Source organism: Nuphar pumila, chromosome 15, assembly GCF_984573655.1.
Source record: "Nuphar pumila chromosome 15, dmNupPumi1.hap1.1, whole genome shotgun sequence".
Taxonomy (NCBI): Eukaryota; Viridiplantae; Streptophyta; class Magnoliopsida; order Nymphaeales; family Nymphaeaceae; genus Nuphar; species Nuphar pumila.
This window is the reverse complement of record NC_143263.1, coordinates 33177569-33204821: the sequence shown is the minus strand read 5'-3', so window position 1 is coordinate 33204821 and position 27253 is coordinate 33177569. Positions and strand designations below refer to the sequence as shown.

General features: G+C 36.2%; 1 protein-coding gene across 1 annotated transcript; it reads right to left on the bottom strand.

The window, feature by feature from the left end:
• Positions 1 to 1369: 1369 nt before the first annotated feature.
• LOC149815058 (thioredoxin H1-like) lies at positions 1370 to 26718 on the bottom strand. The gene is made up of 3 exons (XM_089990185.1): positions 26547 to 26718; positions 1923 to 2045; positions 1370 to 1650 (listed from the first exon to the last, which is right to left on the bottom strand). Exons 1-3 carry the CDS (start codon positions 26631 to 26633, stop codon positions 1504 to 1506), a joined length of 357 nt encoding a protein of 118 aa, XP_089846311.1. The 5' UTR covers positions 26634 to 26718; the 3' UTR covers positions 1370 to 1503.
• Between the last annotated feature and the right edge of the window lie 535 nt (positions 26719 to 27253).

Genomic DNA, 27253 nt, shown 5'->3' with positions numbered 1-27253 from the left:
CAGTTTAAACTACACAAGTGTCTGCAACATAACAACACCTTGAGACATGTATAATACATCATAGCAGCTATGTAATTCATTAAAAGTTGAATCATTGTCCATTATAGTTTAAACTACACAAGTGTCTGCAATATATCAATGTTAAAATGTATTGGTATATATATAATATATATTTGATCATTTTTTATTGTAATAGGGTTTGCCCATGTAGCGCCATTTTTGTGTTTTTACCCATATGTAATAGGTACTGCCCATTAAGGGCAGATTTGCCTTTGTTTATATTTTTTTCTTTTTATTTTATTCTTTGTATTTTCATTCTTGTATGAGGACATATTGGTCAAAGACCAATATAGTCGTTGGGACCTCCCCATCGTTGGGAGCATCCCAATGACTCTTTTGAGCCTCATGTTGTCGATATAAAGGGGTTTAAGTCCCCTCTTGTATTATGCTTCTCTTAAGCATACACTAGTGAATAAAACCTTATATTTTTTATGTGTTGCACTCTCGTGGTTGCCCTTAGTGGCTATTGTGTGCACTTTTTGTACTTTTGTATTTGTCATTGATTGGCTTTTGTATTGTCCCTTGGTGGACTTGTGATTGTGCACATTGTTCTTTATCCTTGTATGCCCTTAGTGACTTCATTATTGTATTTCCTCTTGTTTCATTTCAATCAACACCTTGAGAGAAACCCTTACCATCATGTATGTATCAGCAGAATATGGTTGTTGATCACATGCTGAGCAGTCCAATTTATGCTAATTATAAAATTTAAAAAGAGGATGACTTTTATGGTACCTGTCAAGCACATGAGGCCTTTGATTGGTGAAGGAAGAGAAACCCTGTCCTCATATAGGGAGAGCTCTTCCTTCTTTCCACACATACAAGATATACAGGACAGATCAGGACGATTAAAATGACACTCGTGCTATTGTCTTAAAGTAAATACAATTGATGCAACTAAAATAGACATCCCAAAAATTCACCAACATGAGTTGTACACTGAAATTCAGAGAGCTGATTTTGGATTTCATGCAACCTCCCCCATCACGAAAATGAAGCAAAATACATGGAAGGAAAAAAGTCAAAAAAAAAATCATTGCAGATAAACAAATCAAATGGAACTCAAGGAAGAAAATTTACATAGACAATATCTGGTGATGCTTCTCAACTCCATGCTCTGAACCCAGCCATACATCTCACCAAGTTAGAACCTTTACTGTGCCTCAGGAAACTTATCTCCATAAGAACTGAAGGCATCACTTTTTTTTCTTCTTGAAGCTAGAGAACTGAAGGTATCTCTCTCGCAAGCAAATTTCCTCATAAAAAGTTAACACAATGGGAGTATGGTCTAAAGTAACGAGTGATAACATCCACCACAAAATATCCACATTTTTATTATTATGAAATTAAATCATCCATGACATGGTTTAACAGCCACGAGAGCACAATTTGAAAAGCAAATCAGTTGAAGCAAGTCAAATAAAGAACGTAGCAGTATCTCTCCTAGGCAGAAACAGGAAGTGCCAAATGTTCAGTGATTTTCTTGTTAATGTCATCCTTCCTTGCTCCCACAACCCTCTCTATTTCCTTCCCTTCCTTAAGAAACAAGAATGTTGGCATTGCTTCAATCCTCCATTCCTCAGCAACTTCCTAAAATTTGTATTTTTTGTTACTCAGATAAGATTCATATATTATCACATATTCAACCATAAACTTCAAATGAACCAACCCTCTAAATATGTAGAGAGAACTAAAAAACAAGCCAATCATATTCAAGATATCAACAATTAAGCTAGAACCACAAACTGTTGTCCAAATTAGGCCTTATAGCTTTTTCAAATGGTCAGGCCCATGAACAACTACCAGTTATATGTAGCTCCAGCATTAGGGGGAATAAAAACACAGCAGCTAGGGAATAATACCTTTAATTCATCAACATCGACCTTCAAAAAAATGGCATCCACAAACTTCCTAGCCCACTCGGCGAAAACAGGGGCCATGAATCGGCATGGTCCGCACCAAGATGCAGTAAAATCAACCACCACCTTAGAAATTACAAGGATGCAATAATTAATAAAATATTTTATTCTTTACATAATTAACCATTATCTCTAAAACATCAAAGCATGCAAGGGAAAAAGAAACAGAATGGGCCAACCAAGTTGATAACAAAATTCCAGTAAAGGACAAGAAACAATTTCCTAATTATCACCCAAAGAAATGTGGCAAAAAGAAATCTTCTCAACAATTGAAAAAATTCAGTACACACACACACACACACACACACACACATATATATATATAAATATATATATATATATTAGGAAAATCAGTATCTCCTAAATATCCTTAGCACTTCAAAACAACATGTTAAAGGTCGTTCACTTAATCTAAACTCTAGGTGCATTTATCATTGTTTATTTACTAAAAAACATGACTTGAATTGAACATTTAACCAATTTTAGTTTTCCATCATCAGGTTTTTGCATGATATAGAACTGTTGATTATTTATTGCAATAAACATGAAACATGCCTCATCTAAAGTATCAAATATGTTTCACACTAAGCAAATTATATAGAAATAGAGTACATCTATAAATTCAGATTAAGCAAACACCTATACATATGCTTTTTTAAGTCATATAGGAAGGTTTAGGAGATAAGACTGTTTATGACCTACACAGTACTGTTTGTATATATATTTACATATATAGGAATCTCCTAAATGTCCTAAACACTTCAAGAAAACAAGGTTACAAGTTTTTTTGTTTAATCTAATCTTATAGACTTATACGTGTTTCACATTGTTTATTTGGTAAAATTTTCTTTTTTGGTCATGAAGTTTTAGTGTGAGATGAGCCACTGATTTCTTATTGCTTTAAGAACACATCTAAACATGAATAGTGCATCATCCAAAACAACTTTTATAGTAAGCAATTATAAAGAATAGGAGATAATACTGCCTTTGACTCTCTCTCCCTCTCTCTCTCTCTGTTAGAGTTTCTACTTTTGATAAATAATAAGGATTCAAAAGGTATGATTTAGAGGATCCCCTTTTTTGGAGTTTTTCTTCCATTTATCATCTTTCCTTCTTTCTTTTTTATACTTTTTGTTGTTTCTCTCCTCTAGAAATTTGATAGTTTGTAGGAATGTTTAATTTGAGTTTAAATGATATTGATGTGGTAGACGACGAAAGTTTGGTGTTACAATTATAGAATGTCAATTTCTTCTTTTCTTTGTTGCATGTAGGGGTGCACAACTAGCACAGCCAGCTCGGGCTTGACTCGTTTAAGCTCGGCTCAAACTCATCTGAGTAGATAAATGAGCCGAGCTTGAGCAAGGGCTCAAGCTCAATACACATAGACCAGCTGAGCTTGATCAAGCAATCAAGCATGATTGAGCTCGATTAGCCCAATTAACTCAGTTCGTGCAGTTATAAAAGGCACCTAGCATTGGTATGTGGATGAATTATGTTGACACAATAAACACACAAGGTCTTGCTTAGACGGGTAAGATGCCAACCCTTTATAGAAGAGGTGGATAGTTCGATACCATCCTCACTATACATTAAAATATTTTTTAAAATAAAAATGTCCAGCTGGAGCTGGAGCTGAGCCAAGCCAAGCTCGAATTTGATTTAAGCCGAGTTTGGACAAAAGCTGCTCAAGCTCAGCTCAAGCTCAAGCTCAAGCTGAGTGCTTGAACAGCTCTTTTTTTTAATGAGCCGAGCCAAGCCAGCCTAATCTCAGCTCGAACTCGCTAATGTGCAGCCCTAATTGCATGCAGTTTGTGATATTTAGATAATTTTATATATTTGAGTTTAACTTTGAATGACTTCTTTTTTGGTAGATAGGTATTAGGATTTAGGAACCTTCACTCTAAGGATGGCGAGTATATAATCCTTGCTTCTATTTAAGGATTAATTTTTATCATGGTTTTTCACCTGCATTTCCTGTGGGTTGAGAGTTCAAATTCATATGCTGTATAACTAATTTGTTGATCATTGGATCAGTTCATGAAATCAAATTTTGACTGCTTTCCTTGTTTTCAATTAGTCAATTTGAGATAATCCAAGGGAACCCCCCCCCCAAAAAAAAAAAAAAAAACCCAGTGGGTTTCTTATGAAGCAGGAGTTTTTTTAACTTTATTTGTTTGGAACCAATTCACTTTATGATTTTTAATATGAATATTCTGAAATTTGCATTTAGAAGAAAGAGAAGATGAACACATCCATAAAGATGGACGTTGAGATGCCCAAACTGAATTCCCATCTGGGAAATAGGACCGGTATTGCTACAACCTGAGTATCATGTACAGCAGATTTCATTAACAATGGAGTCAACAAGAAACAGAAGGAATCCATGCAACAATGTGCAGGTGCAGTATTGTCTCAATGCTAAATCAGTAAATGCTTTCATATCTCATAGATAACATCTTAAGACTAGTTACAATATGGGCTGGCCACAAACAAGCTTGTGGCATGAAATCCAAAATATGGAGGGGTTGACATATGTTGGAAGAGATACAATGTTCATTTTAAGGTGCTCTCTCTAGGTATTCTTTCCATCCCATGTCATTTATCTTCTACACTCACAATTGAATTAAGTTACTCTTGCGATCATAAACTACTTAAAATTTTCTGATGGTGATGACCTCAATGGATCAAAATTTACAGTGCATTTTGTTTAAGGAATCAATTGCTTATTCCTTGCAAGCGGTGGATTTTGTTTTGGATTACATTAAATATGAAATCCTTGTTACCTAAAAAAAGAGGAAAAGGCAATTTAAGGTATTAATTAGTACTGACTATCATATATTTTTGTTCTATGCAGTGTGAAGATAAGTTTTTCATTCTATGGTATCTACTTTCAATTTCATGAAATCTTGTTCTTGACCATGCAGTGGTTGTTTATTTTAGAACCTATATTAACTAGGAATACCTAAGCTTGGCTTGTCAAGTTACTATGTTACATGGAAAGTTCACATAGCATGCATATTCTGTGTTGATACAACAAGACACTTGGACACTGCAAAACACTTCAAGGACACAGTCAAACCAGTTTTACACACAATCAAATATTGTGTCATTAACTTTATCCATTTCCTTTTATGGTCTTACTTATTTTGTGTCCGCTTGAGTTCTTTTTCTTTAAAATTTGTCATCAATTACACTATATTACAATTTCAACTTAGTTTCATCATTTGATGTTCCTAATTATAGTGATTTAGATTTTTTTTTCACACACGCATGCATGTATACATTTGTGTCTGTATGGTTGTTCCCATGTCCTAAGTGGTCAAAAGCGTTAGTCAGTGCCTAGGCGCCATCCCCCTAAAAGGCCTAGGCAGGACTAGTCAGCGTAGTTGGGACCAAAAAAGAAAAATATTTTAAAAATTAGAATAAGTTCCTAAAAGTAATAGAAAATACATATTCACCACAGTTTATGAAGCTAAACAAACAAAACTTTAAAGAAAAGAATAATTTATAAACCAATCTAAACAATTAAAATGTAATTATATTTCTAGCATTCAACTCCATCTAAACAAATATTTGTTTAGATCATCACTTAGGGTGCACAAAAGAACAAAATTATTTAAAATAAAATATAAAAATACTAAAAACAATTATTTCAAAATACAAAATCAAAACATGATTACAAATTTACAATATTTTAAGAATAATCAAAACAAATGTAAAATACCAACCTCAATGCCCCCACCCCCACTCTCAATCAAGGTACTTGCCTAGGCACCTAGGTGCTCCTAGGTGGTAGACTTGAGCCAAGGTAATATAGGCGGCCTAGGCAGGATCTTAACTACATAGACCAGATCTTAATTTTTTTGAAAATTATTGCATCATACCAAGTGTATTTGTATTGTTTCCCATTTCCGCATCTATATCCATGCGATATAGGTTACTATAAGATCATGCTTTCAAGAGAATTTCAGGAGTTGGGCATTGAATTGATGTCAAACATGGAACATTAGCATGATCTCTCTTTTGGGCATTAGATACCATCATTGCTACAAGCGTGGTGACTTTAGAAAAATGTCTGATATGTATGGATTTTTTGTCAAAATGAGTTGAACAAGTTTTGGTGGTGCATTTGGAGACGCTAACAAGAAATCAAAGAAAAAACAATTTTATAATCAGGCCTTACTGGGGATGTTGACCATTAAGATAGAAGCCACCATGCTCCCTGCCAGTCTGCACACAGGCATATTTTACTATCATATGAAAGTGAACAGCAACATCTCACTCGCTATGTTTATGTTTGCCTTTCTGGAACCTTAGTTATTGTTTCTGCCTGTGTTCTTGAAGGGTGATTCCCATCCATTTCATCCATATTCTGCACATTGCTGTCTACTTTTTAATGTAAGGAGCTCTGCTGTTTGCTAAATTAACAGGAAAAAGAAAAAGACTACCTAGATTACATACATATCGATGATCCAAGTAGATCTTTAGAGGAAAAATGGTGATCCAAGTAGATCTTTAGAGGGAATATGGAGGATGGCTAATGCTGGATCTCACCATAGTTTCCAGCTATTAGATGTCTGAACTGAAAATTGGCCAAACTAGGAAAACACCTGGCTTGGCTTGAAAGTTTGAAACAGTAATTCACAAAGTAGACTGATTGAAACATACTCTGCCTAATGGACCAAGCAGGATTCTTTTTATCTGTCTGTTCCCATGTATAACCTGACTTTGAGCGTACACATTGAGGTACTTCATGTCTGATGACCTTATTCAGTGTGATTTTCTCTCAGGAGTATGGGAGTTGTTTGTAATCATCTGTTACTTTGACACTGACAAGGTCTTGAAAAACTAGACACTTGGACACAGCTATATATATATATATATATATATATATATATATATATATATATATATATATATATATATATATATATATATATATATATATTGTACCATGATACCAAACTGTGGTACACTCTTGTTCACATAGATCTAGCCATCAAATGGTAATTCTAGCCGTACAGATGTGTTTAACATGATTTATTTACTATATTAGAAGGTTTTATCATGTGTAATACACTATAAGATTCCATTTTTGAGACAGTGAACATCATCTGCTCACAATTCATGAAAATAAGGATGGTTTAAAAATAAATAAATAATATAAAACATCACGTTTGAGTCAACTTTAACACGTGAAAATATTAAATAGAATATACTAAACATGATCCAGCTATTAGATTTTTCTTTTGGAGCTTAGATCTATGTAAATCAAGTGTGTACCAGTATATATATATATATAAAGAGAGAGAGAGAGTAGAGGGTAGCTGCCTACTCCGTTTCGTGCCTACCACAAGCGAACGGGTTTTCCAGGTTGTTTTTCGCAAATCTGACCTCACAGCTTTAATATTGGCTATTTCAAGGTAGTCGATAATATCGGGAATATCTCGCAATATGCTGAAAATATCGTCAAAAGTCGAAATATCGTGACAATATCATAATATTTTTGGGGAAAAAACTCTTTTTTATATTTTAAGTTTGCATTTCCTATTTTTTCTTTTATATTTTTAAAACCTTTTAAAACTTGTTCCTTTATATTTTTTGGAAGAAAAATCATGCAAAACTTATTAGCTTCTTATCTTTTTGGTTATTATTTGTATTTTTTCAATTTTTTAAACTTCCAAGATTTTTCTGATAAATACAAACTTTGGAAAATCTCTTCGAGAAAAACCCTCAACGAGAAATTACCTTGAACGATATAGGTGACTATGATATATGATATAAATATAATGAATCTAGATTGGATCAAAATTCATATCCAATAAAAATTATTTTCTATTTTTTATAAAATAAAAATAAACGAACTTTAAACCCGTCTTTTCCCCAATAAAGAGGGAGGGAGAGGGTGCTTCTCTTCTCCCCTCCCTCTCATTTTTTCAAAAATGAAGGGGCTCGCCTCCTCATCCTCATTAATGAAATGGATTCCCTCATTAATGACGGGTGTGCTTCTCATTAATGAAAAAGAAATGGGAATTTCTCTAGGCAACCTTTCTTCCCTCTCAATTTTAAAAGTTGAGAGAAGGAATCGCCCCTCATTAATTAGAGGGTTGCTCCTCATTAATGAGGGATGTACCTCATTAACAAAAAAGGAAAAAAAGGAGGGGTGGGGGAGTTTACAAATCTCTCTCTCTCTCTCTCTCTCTCTCTCTCTCTCTCTCTCTCTCTCTCTCTCTCTCTCTCTCTCTCTCTCTCTCTCTCTCACATTAATGAGAGGCTACTTCTCATTAATGAGGGGTATACCTCATTCATAAACAAAGGAAAATGGAGGGGGTGGGTTTTACCAAGCCCTCTCTCCCCTCATTAATGAGAGGGCTACGGCACTCTGACACAGCTGGGTGTGGGTCAAAAAGTGTTCGATGCAGTCAACCCAGCACTCAATGATTTTGGACTTGATCAACTTTGACCAAGTCTAAAATTGTCTAAATTTAAAAAACAAACTTAAAAACCTAAAGAAACTCATAATTGTGTATGCAGAATATAAATCTACTACAGTCGTTTGTACATGCCACACTTGTACAAAATTCTTCGTCAGCTCTTACAAATTATATATGCAAAATGGGTCAGAACACATTTTTTGGTACTTTGCAATTTTGACCCCATAAATGTGTTCGACATGGTCAATCTGCTAGGAACTAACACCTGGATGATGCTTTCTCGATGGAAAAGATGAACTTTTAAGCCTCAAAATTTTACAAAAAATTTTGGTCATTGATTTTTCAATCCTATAAAAACCTACCCACATGTAGATGTTAAGATATACATATATATGTATGTATATAATATATAATATATATAACGGATGTATATATATTATATATTATTGTAAAAGGTAAATACCTAATAGGGGTATTTTTGTCTTTTCACAGTCTTGTAATAGGTTGTGCCCATTAGGGGCACAACAGTCCTTTTTATTTTTATTGTATGAACTAGGAATTTAGTTTGACATGAAGGGCATTAAGGGAATCCTCCCATAGAGTCGTTGGGACCTCCCCAACGGCTCTACTTTTAGCTGTTGGGGAGTGTCCCAAGGGCTCTATGCTCCCTTGTGTATAAATAGGGGCATTCCCCCTCTTGTAATTCTAATACTTTTTCAAGCATTTTGTTATACAAAAAGCATATATTTTAAGAGTGTTCTTGGCACTTGTGTGGGTGCTTCTGTGTTGACCCATAAGAGGTCTTAGTGTTATTTCATATTGTGTTCTTGTAAGCCCATAAGAGGCATTCTCTTGCATTCTATTTCTCATTTCATTATATGGTATCAGAGCCATCGGTTAAGCAACTTGTTTGTGTGGACGTAAGAGTGTGGATCGTGTGATCGTGAGCTCGTGGCATTTAAAGAGTATTTCACTTCCATTCTACCTCCTCTCTTTCTATGCTTTTTTTCTCTCGCTATTCCTTATTTGTAAAAATGGAGGATGATAGAAAAGTTATCTTCATTCACGTGAGACTCAAGGATACAAACTATATGATGTGGGCATCCATAGTAAAACACAAAATATGGGAAAAAGGTCTATGGGGTTTGGTTGATGGCACCGAAAGATAACCAAAGCTCATGCTTACCAAGATCGAAAATGGCAAGAAAGTAGCGCTCCAAAGAGAAGAGATGTCTAAAGTCGTTGCTGAATACGAAAAAAAATGAAAAGAATAAAGGATGGGTCATTCCAAGATCATTGGATGGCCGATGGCTCATCAATAATGTTGACATCAAGAAGTGTTCGAGTTTGGAAAAATTTAATTTTGCTACTGATGCATGTAAATATCTCAAAGATATGTATTGTATAAAATACATAGCTCATGTATGTAATGTAAAAAATAAAATTAGAACCATGACCCAAGAAGAAATGAGCATTAGGGAATATTATAATGTTCTTTCTCTTCTTTTGGATGAATTGGCTTTTTTAGAGCATAAGTGGCATTACCCTCAAGACGTAAAACTCCGTGAAAATCAAATTAAAATGGAGCATTTCTACCAATTTGTTAATGGACTTAGTCCCGAATTTGAAGGGACCAAATCAGCCCTTATTCGTAGAGGAGGTGTAGGAGAATAAATTGAAGAAACTTCTTCTACTAAAGACGAAAAATTGATGCCTGTTATGTTAAGGACCGAAAACCGCACAAGAGCTTACAAGTCCCCTTACTTTCAGAGAAGCTCCAATGATTATGGGAGAAGCTCAAATGATCATGGAAGAAATGACTATAAATACAAGTGGTAAATTAATGTCACTTTTGCAATGAGTCAGGTCACATCAAACCTTTTTGCCCAAAAAAAAAAAAGAGAAGATAGAAGAGATGAAAAAAAGTGGCTTTTGTGGGACTATCTTTTGAAATGAATGGTGTAAATGAAAGCTCCAAAAGCGTTGGCTCAATGTCTCTAGCACAACTCATAGAGGCACTACAACCAATGTTCAAAAATCAAGTTTTTTCCCTCTCCGATGCGATCGTATCCACATATATTGATTCCCGGTAAGACTTCTTGGATTATTGATTCTAGAGTTTTTTTTCATATGACTACAAATGAGGCTATACTATCTAAATGTCATATTAACCCAAATGATTCTTATGTTTCAACCGCCGATGAAACTTCTTTCAAAATCAAAAGTTTTGGAACTTTGTAAAAACATCAAACTTTTTATGTACTAAATGTTGTAATAGTGTCAAAATCGAATTTAAATCTCCTATCTGTTTCTCAAATTGCAGACCATGGGTACAAGATTTTTTTCTTATCAAATAGTTGTTTAATACAGGATCTCCAGTTCGTAAAGCCGATTATGCGAGGCCATATAAGGGGAGATCTCTATGTTATGGACAATCTTGAATAATCAAAACATATTTTTGGTAATTTTATGAAAAAATGATATAGAAAATTGACACAAAAGACTAGGACATCCTAGTACGTCAAAATTACATTTGTTTTCATTTCTTACAAAGTATAAAGAAAAGGATTTAATTTGTGAAATATTGTATTCTTGGTAAAATGAAATCGTTGCCATTTGGACCTAGTCATTTTATATCTAAAATATCATTTGAGTTAGTGCATTCGGATATATGGGGACCGACTCAAGTTGTGTCCAAAAGAGGAGTATCGTACTATGTTATTTTTGTGGATGATTATAGTAGACATACTTGGATATATTTCCTTAAGTACAAATCTGAAGTATTTGATTGTTTTCAAAAAATCTATCACTATGCAAAAACTCAATTTAAAGCCAACATTAAAAATTTTTAAATTAGACTCTAGAGGAGAATTTTTAACAAATGACTTCAAAAATTATCTTGATTTACATAAAATTATTCATCAAAAATCTTGTTTTACTCCTCAACAAAATGGACTAGCTGAAAGAAAACATAGACATATTATTAAGACTACTAAGACTCTTCTTATATCCAAAAAATGTCCCTAAAAATTTTTGGGTTGAAGTCACCCTTACTGCGATTTATTTGATAAATAGAATACCTTCAAATACTATTGAATTTTTTTCCATATTAAAAAATTATTTAAAACTCCTGCAGATTATAAAAGGTTAAGAGTTTTTTATTGTAAATGCTTTGTCCTTACCAACAAGAATGACAAACTGTCCGCTAAAGTTATTGCTTGTATTTTCTTAGGATATGTCAAAAATTAAAAAGGGTATAAATGCTATAAAATTAGAAAAAACAAACTATATGTTTCAATAAATGCCACATTCCTTGAAAATGAAAATGGATTTGATAAAGATAAATCCAAAGAGCATTGTGAATATTTTTTTTTTATCTTGCTAATGAGCATGATAAAGTTTTTTTATTATAATAGTAACATTCATGATGTGCATAAGAGTGACAATGAGGACTCTCATGATGCATATGAGAATGGGAATGAAGGTCATGATGACATAGACCAACCACATAACGAAGTTTAAACTTATACTCGACATACCGAAGATCATTTTTCATGTGCCCTAAAAAGATATTCTCAAAATCAAGACAGATTACAACAACAACGCCTTCATCCCAAACAATTGGGGTCGGCGATATGAACCAAAAATAAAATCATTTTGGGTCCTCCACATGAATCCTTTTCCTCCAATCATTTCTATCCAATGTCATGTCCTCGGTGAGGTTCAAAGCATTCATAGCCTTTTTTATCATCTCCATCCAAGTCTTCTTAGGCCTACCCCGACCTCTTTTAGCTAATAGATTTTCCCATTTCTCCATCCTTCTAACCGGAGCATCATTAGGTGTAACGCCCAAAAAATCCAGGACTTGTAACTTTTAGAATAGTTTAAAAAGCTTTGAAATCATACAATTATCAGAGTCTAAATAGTACTTCAGCGGAAAATGATATTTTTAAAACAGGTCAATGGACCTTGAGCGCATTACAGCGTAAACTTTCCTTTACCGAATTCCGCACAACTATTAAAATCAAATGGTTTTAAAATGCAATTTCAATGATTGAGAATTTGTTTGTTGAAACCAAGAAGAAGTTTACTGAAACAGTTTTAGTAACTCAAGGTTTAATAAAAAGAGAAATTTTGAAATACACTTTATACTAAATTTACCAACATGTCCTCAGGAGCGAAACGTCAGGGAAAAAGCTCTATCTTGATCTCATCACGCCATCGTTCATCGCAGACTGTATTACCTATCCATTTTCTACCCATAAAATGGGTCAGTTTCACTAAAAACTGGTAGGTGCACATACAGAACGATATATAACATAGTTAAGCAAAAAAATTTAATGTCAAGTAGACAGGCAATTATATAGCAATTTAATTTCAACAGATTCATAGAGTAACTATCATGAGCAAAATGCTAAAACTATTACAAGCATTTCACTGGCACAAGTAGGCTAATTATTATAAGCAAAGCACTGCATAAGCAAGCAAAATACGATGCTACATCAACCACACACACAATTTCATAAGTATTGAAACTCGTTGCATGCTATAGCTTTCATACGTGCATAACTCAACAAATTGTTTGATCGGATTTAAATTATGTTTCGATATTAACTGGCCAAGTGGGTACGCACAAGGCACGACTCTAGAAACAGCCTAGACTAATCCAGGGGTTTATTATGCTATGTATTTTATGATAACCCGGATAGCTGATTGAGTCCGCACCTAAGGGAACGGTCAGCGACCAAGAGAGAAAAGCAGCATAGACAATGGATGCATCCCGAACATGGAGAGCTACCACCTAGGATAATTATGGTAGTCCCCTTCCCCTAACTCCGATGACTGGGGAAGCCGAGTCTTTTGCTCGTAACTGCCTTTAATGGCTTGTCCATCGAAGTTTTTGTACCTTCCCATCCTCTCTCCTGACAGGAGTCAGCGGTTCGAATGAGTACATCAGGGGTAGTTAACTGAAGACCCATTCTATATACTCTGGTCTTTCGACCCAACTTGAGTATCTTGCCGGTGAAGGCGGAAATCATCACTTATTTAGGTGATCTCAGCATTTTGTTATTTGCACTCATCAAGGTTGCCACAACCTACTCATCCAATCATCGCAACGTAAGAAGACGTACTTGTCAAAAAGTACGGACGTACTTGTCAAAAGTACGACTATGATAAAAGGGATATGGTTTCACCAAAGAAACCCCAACAGATATTATCCGCATAAGAAGTAACACAACACAATTTGACAAAATAAGTCTTGAATTCATTTCCACAATATTTTGTATATTTCATGATAAAAGGTCGTCTCGGATCTCTCGTCCGATCAACAAAGTACTTAACATGTCGTGCATGTCTAAAAGTACGCAACACTGAAAAAGGGAGGTGCGTAGGCTTCTCAAAAGGAACACCCAACACACAACTTCATAACGATCCAAAGAATATAGGAGTGCTCATTTGGCACGATTCATCCTTAAAAGCCACAATGCCACGTTAAGTCATTCACACAAGGCACAACACTATCAATCTTGCATCTAAAATTTATCTTAGTATCGACATGCGACACTAGATTGATAAATGAAGAATGGGTCCTTTAACAGAACCCCACTCATTCATAGGCTCATGCCCCTGATCGGGGTTATTCGAATTGGGTCGCAACTCGAATCGGGGTTATAAAATATTTCTCCCAAGTGTGTGGACCTGGGAGGGCCCAAATGTGACTTAGCAATCCGACAGGACTTAAAACTTAACTTTGCAAAAGTTGTGCATTTTGAAGAGCACTGGGTTTGCAGAAGGAAATCATCTTTAAAAGAACTATAGCACACAAGCGCAACTTCTAGTGTTTTGAAAACAACTGAAATCAGGTTAGGCACAAGACTACATTTATGTAAGTACATATTTACCATAAGTGTGAGCATATACAGATTATAACATGACAACAAGCAACTCTCGACTTGCAATGTCGCACATCGAGCGAAAAGCGCATAACACACGAGGTACCAAAATCATACCTTGACCACTTAGATAGGCAAACACATAAGGTCATAAGTAATACACGAGACACGAAGTCGTACCTCACTCAAAAGAAACGTGCAGGCAAAAATGGATGCAAGCAAACAAGGGCATATATATTTCAAGAAATACGAAACCACACCTCAACTCATAAGCAACTATGCAAAATAATGATCGAAGAATGAAATTGTACATCGACCCATAGGAACGTACAAGCAAGTATATATGCAAGCAATTAAGGGCATAAGTATTGCAAAAAGTACGAAACCACCTTCAACCACATAAGCAAATACGCAAATTAATACTCAAAGAGTAAAATCATACCTCGACTCATAAATGTGCAGACAAAAAAATATGCAATGCAGAAGCAATATAAATCTAAGCATATCTAGCATGAGCATCTTAATTATTTCAACTTAAATAGGTTCATTTATTGCCCTTTGTGCGACTTTACCCTACCTCGGAATATTGTGTAGTTGCGTACGCCTATGCGTGAGGATAATACGAGGGTCGGGCCGCGAAGCAAGAACGAGGCCTGTTGCGTAAGCTGCAAAGGTACGTTATTAGTATGCATTTAAATAAATAGGGAAAACGGCAACAAAGGACTGGGGTCTCGGCTTCTCTGCAAAAAAGGCAGGGATCAACGGAACCCTGCTGACCTGAAATGGAATGGGGTAGGGTCCAATGACCTATGCTGCCAAAGGAAACAGGTGCAGGGGCCATTGGCCCCTACCAGAAAGAGAAATGGCAGGGGCCAAAGGCCCCCTGCGGCTTCCAAAAGAGGAGGCAAGGGCCATCGACCCCTACTGGTCTTTAAAAAAAAAAGGGGGGCGGGGGGGGGGGGGGGGCAGGGGCCAAAGGCCCCTGTCGGGCTTGAGAAAAAGAAATGGCAGGGGCCATCGGCCCCTGCTGGGTTTTAAAAGAAGAGGGGCAGGGGCCGATGGCCCCTGCCGGAAGGTAAGCAGAGAGAGAGAGAGAGACGCAGGGGCCTTTGGCCCCTGCCTGCGGCTGTCGAGAGGGGAGAAGGGTATGAGCAGGGAGAGAGATCGGCTTACCTGAGGGTCGTCGGGAAGGCAGCGGTAACAATGATGAACGAGAGGGGATGGTAGTCACCGGTGGCCTGCCAGAGAAGGAACCAGCACGTGATGGGGGGTTGCCGGAAATCGCCACGAGAGAGAGACGAGGGTTGCAAGGTTGGCACGCCGGCGAAAGGGCTCGGGTTGGCTGCGGCGAGCTCTGACAGGAACCCGCCACCTGGAAGAGAATCGACGGCGATGGTGGCAGCGGCGGCGGCGGCGATTGGATCAGAGGCGAGGAGGTGTCGACGGTGTTGTCCTGCGCAGGGCACGGGGAGGGCTCGAGAGGGAGGTGCGGTCGAGGTTGCAGGCGAGGTTGTCGCCCGTAGGGAACGAGAAGAGGGGGCGGTGCATCAATCCTCCTCCCGCAACGCTCTTAAAGAGCTCGGGGAGGGGCGAGATCCAGGGAAACCCTCAAGGGGGTTCCTTATCTTGCCGAAAGGGTGGAGCGGCACGAGTGGGGGGGGGGGGGTGTTTTTTAAAAAAAACCTCCCCTGCGTCGGGTTTTAAAACCCTAACGAGGGCGGGCCTGGGTCGGGTCCCGACCCGACCCGGGTCCGGTAAATTTTTTTTTTTTACGTGGATTTTACATTAGGCCTTCGCCGAATATGCCCAAACCATCGTAAATGATTCTCACTCATCTTATTTTCAATGGATGCAACGCCTACCTTCTTACGTATTTCCTCGTTCTGAATCTTATCTTTTAGTGTATTTCCACACATCCATCGAAGCATGCGCATCTCAGTTACACTCATTTTTTGTAAATGATGTCTCTTGGCAGCCCAACATTCCGTACCATACAGTAAAGCGGGTCTAATTGTCGTCCTATAAAACTTTTCCTTCAACTACAATGGCATTCTACGATCGCACAACACTCCAGTTGCATTTTTCTATTCCATCCACCCAACCTTAATCCTATGATTTACATCACCATCAATTTCTCCATCCTTTTGAATGATAGATCCCAAATATTTGAACAGTCATCCACCGCTATTTGTTGCTCACCAAGCTTCACTACACTCTCATCACTACTTCGTTGTTTACTAAACCGGCATTCCATATATTTTGTCTTACTCTTACTCAACGTAAAACCTCTTGCTTCCAAAGTCTGTCTCCATAATTCTAACTTAGCATTAACCCCAGCTCTAGACTCATCAATCAAAACAATATCATCAGCAAACAACATACACCACGGCACATTTTCTTGAATTGATCTCGTAAGTTCATCTATCACTATAGCAAAAAAGAAAGGGCTTAATTGTCGTCCTACAAAATCAAGACAGATTCATCTAGTATTAAAAAATCCATGAGGATTTTCAAAGCTCCTAGTAGATTTGTGTCTTATAACTCCTTTGAACCCAAGTATAGAGCGTATGTGATGGCCATCCACTCATATGTTGAATCATCCTATTATAATGATGCTAAAAATCACTAAGAATGGATTAAAGCCATGAATGATGAACTAGAAGCTTTAGAAAAGGCAAAAACTTGAAAAATTCAAACATTATCAAAAGGAAAAAAAACCATAGGGTATAGATGGGTTTATAAAATTAAAATCAAAAGTGATAAGACATTGGAGAGATATAAAGCTAGAATTGTCACCAAAGGATATAATCAAGAGTACGAAATAGACTATGATGAAACATTTGTTTTAGTTGCTTGAATGACCACTTTTTGAACTCTTGTTTCTATAGCCTCGATTAGAAAATGATACATCCTTCAAATGGATGTTAAAAATATTTTTTTGAATGGTAATCTTAATGAGGAAGTTTAAATGGAACCTCCTTCAGGATTAGGGCTGGCACATAAAAAGGTACTTTGTTTACGGAAGGCTTTGTATGGTCTAAAACAAGCCCCTAAGGCTTGGTATGATCAATTTAGTAGTGTGATGACGCAACTTGGCTTTATATCTTGTTATACTAACACAATAATGTTTGTTAAGTCTTCGAATAAAGGTACGGTAGTATTACTTCTCTATATAGATGACATGATTATCACAGAAAGTGATAAACATAAAGTTAGTCATATCAAAGATGTACTCAAAGCTAACTTTGATATAACAGATCTTGGTTTTTTACAATATTTTCTTGGAATTAAAGTGACTTACCCACCTCGTGGTTATTATTTGTCACAGACTAAGTATGCAACAGAGATCATAGAACGATCAGGGCTTTCTGATGAAAAACGAGTTGATACTCCAGAGGTCATCAATGCCAAAATAAAGAAGGATGACAGAAAGTCTCTAAAAGATTCAACCCCATATAGACAAATGATTGAAATTCTAACTTATCTCTCTATTACTCACCCTAATATTGCTGATGCCATTCACTCTGCTAGTCAATTCCATCATGCTCTTACTATAGTACATATAAATATGGCATTATAAGTGTTGTAATGCCATATTTAGCACGATCTTGTATCCTATATATATCTATATATAGTGATGGAACCTTCAAAATGAAACATGCAAAATGGTTTTTTCAAAGTTTTTTTTTTCTTTTCTAAAATTTGGCGATATAGATGTGTCTACTATAATGAAATGAAAAACAGAATGCAAGAGAATGCCTCTTATGGGCTTACAAGAACACAATATAAAATAACACCAAGACCACTTATGGGTAACACAAAAGCACATACACATAGGTCACACAAGGGCCAATAACACTCTTAAAATATAGGATTTTTGTATAACAAAATGCTTGAGAAATCATTAGAATTACAAGAGGGAGAGTACCCTTATTTATACACAAGGGAGCATTGAGCCCTTGGGACACTCCTCAACGGCTAGAAATAGAGCCGTTGGGGAGGTCCCAACGACTTTATGGGAGGATTCCCTTAATGCCCTTCATGTCAAACTAAATTCTTAGTTCGTACAATAAAAATAAAAAGGATTATTGTGCCCACCCTTAATGTGCACAACCTATTACAAGACTGTGAAAAGATGAAAATACCCCTATTGGGTATTTACCTATTACAATAATATATAATATATGATTGGAGGAGAAGGATTCATGTGGAAGACCCAGAATGATTTTCTTTTTTGGTTCATATCGCCGACCCCAATTGTTTTGGGATGAAGGCGTAGTAGTTGTTGTTGTTGTATATATATTATATATTATATACATACATATATGTGTATCTTAATACCCACCTCAAACTCATGGTGCCACAATTGAGAGTTTGCCAAAGAGGAATTGAAATTTTGGTGATGGAAGTGCTTTGGTGAAGAAGTTCACCAATTGATGCTCGGATGGTACATATGACAATTTAATGTTCTTCTTTAAGAATTCTTCTTTAACATAATGACAATCCATTTTGATGTGATTGGTCCACTCATGAAATATGTGATTGCCGATGATGTAAACTGCACTTTTGTTGTTACAACATAATCTTGAGGGTTTTGCTACATGAACTCCCAAGTCTTTTAATAATTGTTTCAACTATACCAACTCAAAATTAGTGTTTTGTCATAGTTCGGTACTCTGTTTCTGTAGATGACAAGGACACCTTTTGTTGTTTCTTGCATTTCCACAAAATCAAAGAATCCCCTACAAAAACATTTCTAATGAGAAGATGACAAAAACAAACCATAACTAATAGTATTCTTTATATATGGTGCTAAATGAAACAATTTATTGAATTTCCTGTGTTTTTTCAAAATTTTGACCATACAGATGTAATCTATATGCTTGATTTTATAACAATCATTTCTTGGAGGATTTGATTTCAATGCATGGATAGGTTTTTATAAGGTTTCAAAAATCAATGGCTTACAATTTTCATAAATTTTTGAGGCTCCAAATACCATTTTTTCATCCAAAATGCATGATCCAATTGTCGATTTCTAGTAAATTAATCATGCTGAACACATCTGTGTGGTTAAAATTTTGAAAAAACATCGAAAATCCGCTAAAATGTTTCATTTAGCACTGTGCCATATTTAACACGGATCTTGTATCCTCTCTCTCTCTCTCTCTCTCTCTCTCTCTCTATATATATATATATATATATATATATATATTGTGAAAATCTCTACAAAAAGAGATTGTGTGTAACACCACAATACAAGAAATACAAAGAGTGCACAAAGGCACAAAGGAGAACACTCACAAGTGCACGAAGGCACGGATACACATGCACAACAGCATGAAACAAAATGAACTTTAATTCATAAGTTCCCAAGAGGGGCTTTACAATATTGCATATGCACTCACAAAAAAGAATATGTTTACAAGGGCCACTAAGGCCTATTTATAATGCAAAAAGAAGCCACAGGTGCAGCTCAATATGACTGTTGGAGCTGCACCCAACGGTCACATTTGTGACTGTTGGGGCAGCTCCAACTACGGAGTTGTCCCTTTCACAACCGTCAAAAAGAAAAAAAAAGTATAAAAAGCAAAAGTAAATAAAAAAAGAAAAAGTAAAAATGTTAGCTCATTAGGGTGGCTGACACCTATTGAGTAAAAGGACTGAAATACCCCTGATGGGTATTTCAGTTTACAGTTAAAAAAGACATAATATTTTAACACTCTCCCTCAAACTTAGGGTGTCATGACCGAAAGTTTGCCAAGAAGGAAGTTAAATCTTGGAGAACACAGCGTCTTAGTGAAGAAGTCTGCCAGTTGATATTCTGATGTAACATAAGGAAGGTCAATGGTTTTTCTTAAATATTCTTCACGAACATAGTGGCAGTTCATCTCGATATCCTTCGTGCGCTCATGAAATGTGTGATTTTTGGCAATGTAGATTGCACTTTTATTATCACAACATAATTTTGTGGACCCTTGAACTTGAATATTCATATCTTCCAACAAGTTGTGAATCCAAACAATCTCCATGGTAGTAGATGTCATGACTCTATACTCAGTTTCGGTGGATGAAAGCGATACTTTTTGCTGCTTCTTGCATCTCCAAGAGATTAATGATTCACCTAAAAAAATACAGAAACCAGTGGTGGAGTGACGGTTATTTGTGTCACCTCCCCAATCAGAGTCAGTATAAGCAATTAAACTTAATTCAGACGTAGAAGATAGAAATACTCCCTTGTTTACTGTACCCTTTATGTATCTGATGATGCGAAGGATGGCGCTCATATGGACTGTAGTAGGTGCATGTTGAAATTGACTAGCAACATGTATTGTATGAGAAATATCAGGCCTGGTAATGCTGAGATACGTTAGGGATCCAACCAGTTGCCGGTAAGGTGTGGGATCTTTTAAGAGAATCCCATCATCAATCTTCATCTTCGAACCTACTATTTCAGGAGTTTCGCAGACCTTGTCATCTGTGATTCCTGATCTATCAAGAATCTCACAAGCAAGTTTAGTTTGAGACAAAAAATAGCCTCTCTGAGAATAGGCAACCTCAATTCCCAAAAAATATGTCAGAAATCCTAAGTCTGACATTTCAAATTTAGAAGTCAAAATAGATTTAATGCTCTTGATTTCTTTGATATCATCACTTGTTATTAACATATCATCAACATATAACAATAATATAACAATCCCTGCATCAGATTTCTTAACAAACAATGCAGTGTCAGTATAGCATGAAGTGAAACCATTCTCAGTCATTACATTGTTAAACCTATCGTGTCAAGCCTTAGGTGCTTGTTTCAGTCCATAAAGAGCTTTACGAAGACGAAGAACTTTATTTTTAGGGATTTCCATACCAGGTGGAGCATCCATGTAAACTTCTTCATTAAGATCTCCATTTAAAAAGGCATTTTTGACATTCATTTGGTAAATATTCCATTTTTGAATTGAAGCAATGGTGATAAGACATCTGACAATAACCATACGAGCTACTGGAGCAAATGTCTCTTCATAGTCAATCCTATATTCTTGACTGTACCCTTTAGCTACAAGACGAGCCTTATACCTTTCAAGAGAACCATCACTCTTAGTCTTGACCTTGAACACCCATCGACATCCTATAGTTTTCTTGTCATTGGGAAGAGATTGAAATTCCCAAGTGTTAGCTTTCTTAAGAGCTTTGAGTTCACTCGCCATGGCTTCTCTCCATTCAGTACATTGTTTGGCTTCTCCAAAAATTTTTGGTTCAAAATAAGAGTGAATGCCACTCAAACAAGCTCGATATTTAGGAGAGAAAGAATCAAAAGATACGAATCTAGAGGGAGTCCTTCTAGTTCTTTCAGTTCTCCTAGGATGAGAATCATGAGTGGAAATAGTCTCACTAGGTTCACTATATAGTTCAATAGCACTCCTAAATGTGCTTCTATCTATATGTGAATAAGTGATGGATTCTCTAGATACATTTTCTTCTTGAGGGGTAGAAGGGCTAGAGTTATTGTTGATCACAACCATTTCATTTTCACTATTATATGTTGATTCATCATCACTAGAGATATCATCATCCTTAGATAAAAGGTCAAAAAGAAAGGAGTAATCGGCATTTTCTAAATGAGATTCATTTTTTTCAAAACCACTATCATTTTCCAAAAAAGTTACATTCCTTGAAACATATAATTTATCATTCTTAGAGTCATAACATCGAAATCCTTTTTGAGTTTCCGAATAGCCAAGAAAAGCACAAGGAATGGCTTTTGGTGAGAGTTTATCATTTTTATCGGTAAGAACAAAGCACTTACAACCAAAAACTCTCAACCTATTATAATCAGGTTCTTTTTCATATAGAATCTCAAAGGGAGAAATTTTATCTAAATTTTTGGATGGAAGTCGGTTGATAAGATAGACGGAAGCAAGAGCCGCTTCGGCCCAAAAATTTTTAGGAATATTTTGGGAAATGAGAAGGGTTTTAGTGGTTTCAATGATATGCCTATGCTTTCTTTCAGCCAAACCATTTTGTTGTGGGGTCTTAGGACACGATCTTTGATGGACAATGCCACAATCCTCAAGATATTTCTTAAACTCATTAGAGAGATATTCACCTCCGGAATCGGTCCTAAATATCTTTAAATTACTATTAAATTGATTTTTAATCATCATATGATATGTTTTAAAACATGAAAAAACTTCATGCTTATGTTTGAGAAAATGTATTCAACAATATCGTGAGAAATCATCTACAAAAATCGCATAGTAAGCAAAACCACCTTTGGATATGACAGGTGTCGGCCCCAAACATCCGAGTGAATAATTTTAAAAGGTTTAGTATTAAACATAGTTCTTGGTTCAAAAGGTATAATTCTCATTTTTCCAAGAATACAATCATTACAAGATAAAATATTTTTACAAAGATCTTTAACAAAATGTAGATAGGATAACTTGGTAATGTTGGGATGACCAAGTCTCTTGTGCCAAACATTTATGTCTTTATGTTGGGCCACATTACAAAAGGTGTTTTTAGGAATTTGAAGAAAGTCCACAAAGTACAAGTCTCCTTTCCTAGAGCCTTCCCCAATCAATCTCCCGGACTGGTGATCCTGTATTAAACATTTATTAGATGAGAATTGAATGTTACACCCAAGGTCCGTAAGTTGAGAAACGGAAAGCAAGTTTAAATTTAATTTTGGTATAAGTCTAATTTTTGGAATAAAGAAGTTTTGGGTTTTAAAATTTCCAATTCCCTTAATTTCTAGAGAAGTACCATCCGCGGTCGAAACAAAAGAAGGTGACACATTTTTAGAATACTCGGAAAGAGATGAAATGTTTGGGGTCATATGAAAGGATGCACCCGAATCTAAGAGCCAAGAAGTTTTACCTGGAGGAGAAGAGGTGGATACGGCGGCACCGGAAATAGCTCCCTTTAGAAGAGGTTGAAGAGCCTCCACAATTTGATTGAGAGATAGAGCTTATTTTGAAGATTCCTCTTTGGATGGTTGAGATGTAGTTGTCATTGCTAGAAGTTTCTTCCATTTTGGGCAAACCGGTTTGATATGACCCGGTTCTTTGCAAAAGTGACACGAGATTTTGCTATAATCTCTTCTTCCTCCTTGATTTTGATTCTTAAAATGAGGAGATCTATATGTTCTTAAATTGTTACCGGGTCTAGAAACGGCATTAACACCATCACATTCTTCTTGATTTGTGGACATTGCAAGCACACTAGGATTTTGCTTGCTAATGCCCATACGGGTTTCCTCTCCACTTAATTTAGTTAAGACATCTTCAAGAAAAGGAGAGGTAAAAGAGGATAGGAGAGAAGATCTTATTTGCTCAAACTCGGGCCTTAGCCCATTCAAAAAATTGAAGAATCGGTCTTCTTCTAATTGCTTATGACAAAGCTCTATGGCTTCTCCACTCCACTTGGGTTCAAGCATGGCAAACTCATCCCAAATTGAAGAGAGTTCCGCAAAATACTCTCTTATAGACATATCACCTTGAACAAGAGTTAACTCTCTCTTTTGAAGATAATACTTATGGGACAAGTCCCTAGAAGTATACATCTTCTCAAGATACTCCCACGCTTGAGAAGCCTTTTTAAACTTTATAATGTTGGCATTAATCCTTGTCTCAACGGAAGAGAAAATCCAAGACAAGATCTTAAAATTCTTCATTTCCCATTGCTCATGTTTCCTACTATATTCCTCAAGAGCATTAGTTCTTTCATCTCCCTCAAGGATTTTGATTTCTCCTTCTTTAACCAAAGTAATTTTAGGCTCGGGTTCCGGAATCGAGCCTTGAATGTAACCCCAAAGCCCTTTCCCTTTGATGTGAGCTTCCATATTTCCGGCCCACACATGATAATTTGAGCCATTTAGCTTGAAACCAAGAGAAAAATGGGAGTCTTTTTCACCCATTAGAGAGGAAAGAAGAAAGAAAAGAATACGTACCACAATAAGATTTTAAATCTTTCTTGTTGTAGTAATCTTCTAAAATATTGAATGAAGAAGAGCCTCCACTCCAATCACCAAAAAGTTGAAGGCACGTTTTTCGAGGCACTTGATATTGAGAAGAATCACACCAATTTCTTTCTCCAAACAACCTTGCTCTGATACCATGTGAAAATCTCTACAAAAAGAGATTGTGTGTAACACCACAATACAAGAAATACAAAGAGTGCACAAAGGCACAAAGGAGAACACTCACAAGTGCACGAAGGCACGAATACACATGCACAACAGCATGAAACAAAATGAACTTCAATTCATAAGTTCCCAAGAGGGGCTTTACAATATTGCATATGCACTCACAAAAAAGAATATGTTTACAAGGGCCACTAAGGCCTATTTATAATGCAAAAAGAAGCCACAGGTGCAGCTCAATATGACTGTTGGAGCTGCACCCAACGGTCACATTTGTGACTGTTGGGGCAGCTCCAACAGCTATATGGAGTTGTCCCTTTCACAATAGTCAAAAAGAAAAAAAAAAGTATAAAAAGCAAAAGTAAATAAAAAAAGAAAAAGTAAAAAAGTTAGCTCATTAGGGTGGCTGACACCTATTGAGTAAAAGGACTGAAATACCCCTGATGGGTATTTCAGTTTACAGTTAAAAAAGACATAATATTTTAACATATATGTGTGTGTGTGTGTGTGTGTGTGTGTGGGGGGGGGGGGGGGGGGGGGAATATTTGCTACCCCTCTGGGTAAGAAACCCCCTAGTTGGAATTTATAGCAGGAGGTTGTTTTGATCAAATCTGACCCTATGGATGTGTTCAGCATGATCTAAGTAGTAGGAATCGACCGTTGGGTTGTATTTTTTCAACATAAAAATGACTTTTTTAGGGTTGAAAATTTTGTATATTGTAGGCTGTTGGTTTTTCAGTCCCTGAAAAATCTGATATACAGGTCAAAAAAAACATGATCCAAGGGCCAACTTCGACTAAGCCAAACATGTAGGCCAGACGCACAAAAAAATAGAAAAATAAAAATATTTCAGTCTTAGAGAACTTTATATTCTACAATTGAAAAAAGACATTGAGAAGGCTTTCATTAACTTCATAGAAGTTCAAACAAGTTATAAATCTGTTCAGGTATGAACTAGTTTGGGTTATTATTGTCCAACGTGTGAAACATGCCTGAACAAAGTTGGTCTGGGTGGGGTCAATTTAAACATGTAACTGGAACAACTACTTGGGTTTGATATAAAAGTGAGTAGTGTGTTCCTCAGTTCTTCAACGGATCAAATTGATGGACCCTATCATGCATCATGGACCTTTGGTTATGTGACTTTTTTAGCATTCATTAAATTTCATATCTTCCCATGGATTGTATGGGTTTTGTACTAGTCTATACATACATACATGGCATATATATAGATATGGTTCACCCACCCAACCTTGCAATAAAAATTTGTATGCATGTGTTTTTTGGCAATGTCAAAAACCTATGAACCAACTCTTGGGTCAAAAAAAAAATTATGTATAGATAGGATTTTACACGGATCTAAAAATCAACTCTTCTGAAATTTTTTAAAGTTTCTATGTTATAAACTCCTACCTACACACCAACAAAATTTGAACCAACAGCCTGTTTGTAGGTTTTCTTACATGGAGATCACATCGACGTGGTCAGATTTGTTGAAAATCGTCTCTAAATACAAATTTTGAAGGTGAGGACAAGCTCTCTCTCTCTCTTATACATATATATAGAGAGAGAGGATAAGTTGATTGGATTATCACCGTCCTGATTACAATACATATTTCCATTAATGTTTGCTACAATGGATTGAATTTACAATTGACTTAGCAAACAGAGTTTCTTTTTTCTGGCATCTAACACCATAGATGTGATCTAAATATTTTTATTAGTGGGAACCGGCTTTTGGATAGCCTGAATCCGACCTGTAAACAGTTTTTTTCGATAATCCAAAAATCAGATCCCGACTCATAAAAACGTGTTTTTTTCCAAAAAACATGATCCAAAGGTCAATTCCTACTAAATCGAGCATGCTGAATACAACTTTGAGGTTAGTTTGAGTCAAAACAACTAGCATCATGAGAGTCCAACTCGATCGCAGGTACATGTAATAGCCGACAAGAAATCATGTGCATCATTCTTGTGGATTAAACAACAAACTGCACCATCCAAAACGAAGCACACCGCAAGAAAAACAAAAAAGAAACCGCAGGGCCCAAAAAAGAGGGGCAAAGAGGGAAAAGGGAACGATGGAGAAGGGACAAACCAGCTTCTTAGATTCAATGGCGGATTCGAACTGATTCTTCCACTCCTCGATGGTGTGGCACGCGATCACTCCTTCGGAAGACGCCATCTAGCTAGAAAGCGCTAACCTCTCTCTCTCTCTCTCTCTCTCTCTCTCTCTCTCTCTCTCTCTCTCTCTCAAATAAGGAATCCTTGAAAAGGATGGAAGCAACCCGTTTCCTTCACGCAATGAGTTTTAAAAATAAGCCAGTGGGCAACTAGTTTTCAAAATAAGCGGCTTGACTTTGCAACCTCTCTAGAATTTTCATAAGTCCACTGTTGCAAAATTCTTCAAAATATATCGGAATATATAAATATTATATATATTAATGAGTTTTATAATCAGAGAGTTATATATATATATATATTAATGAGTTTATAATTGATGTTTTATATAAATAATAATAAGCTATATAATATTGGCCATCGCATAATCCCCAAAGCTTTTTTTCTTTAAGATTGTTTTTCATGCTCAACGCTCACATCATGTAATTTGTATCATTGAGCATGAAGAATGTAATTTGTATCATTGAGCATGAAGATGAGATCAATTTTGGTTTTCATCAAGTGAGCAAGATAAAAAAGAAGTAAAAAAAAAGAGGATGTTGTTACAAGCACAACCTTTGTCGGCAATCTTTCTCATCCAAGAACACTATGGCTCTGATACCATTTAAGAAAACATGTGAAAGC

Coding starts and splice junctions, on each gene's coding strand:
- LOC149815058 (XM_089990185.1), bottom strand. CDS start 26,633: ATGGCGTCTTCCGAAGGAGTGATCGCGTGCCACACCATCGAGGAGTGG. Junction 2,046..26,546: donor CCATTGAATCTAAGAAGCTG/GTTTGTCCCTTC, acceptor GTAATTTCTAAG/GTGGTGGTTGATTTTACTGC. Junction 1,651..1,922: donor TCGATGTTGATGAATTAAAG/GTATTATTCCCT, acceptor TACAAATTTTAG/GAAGTTGCTGAGGAATGGAG.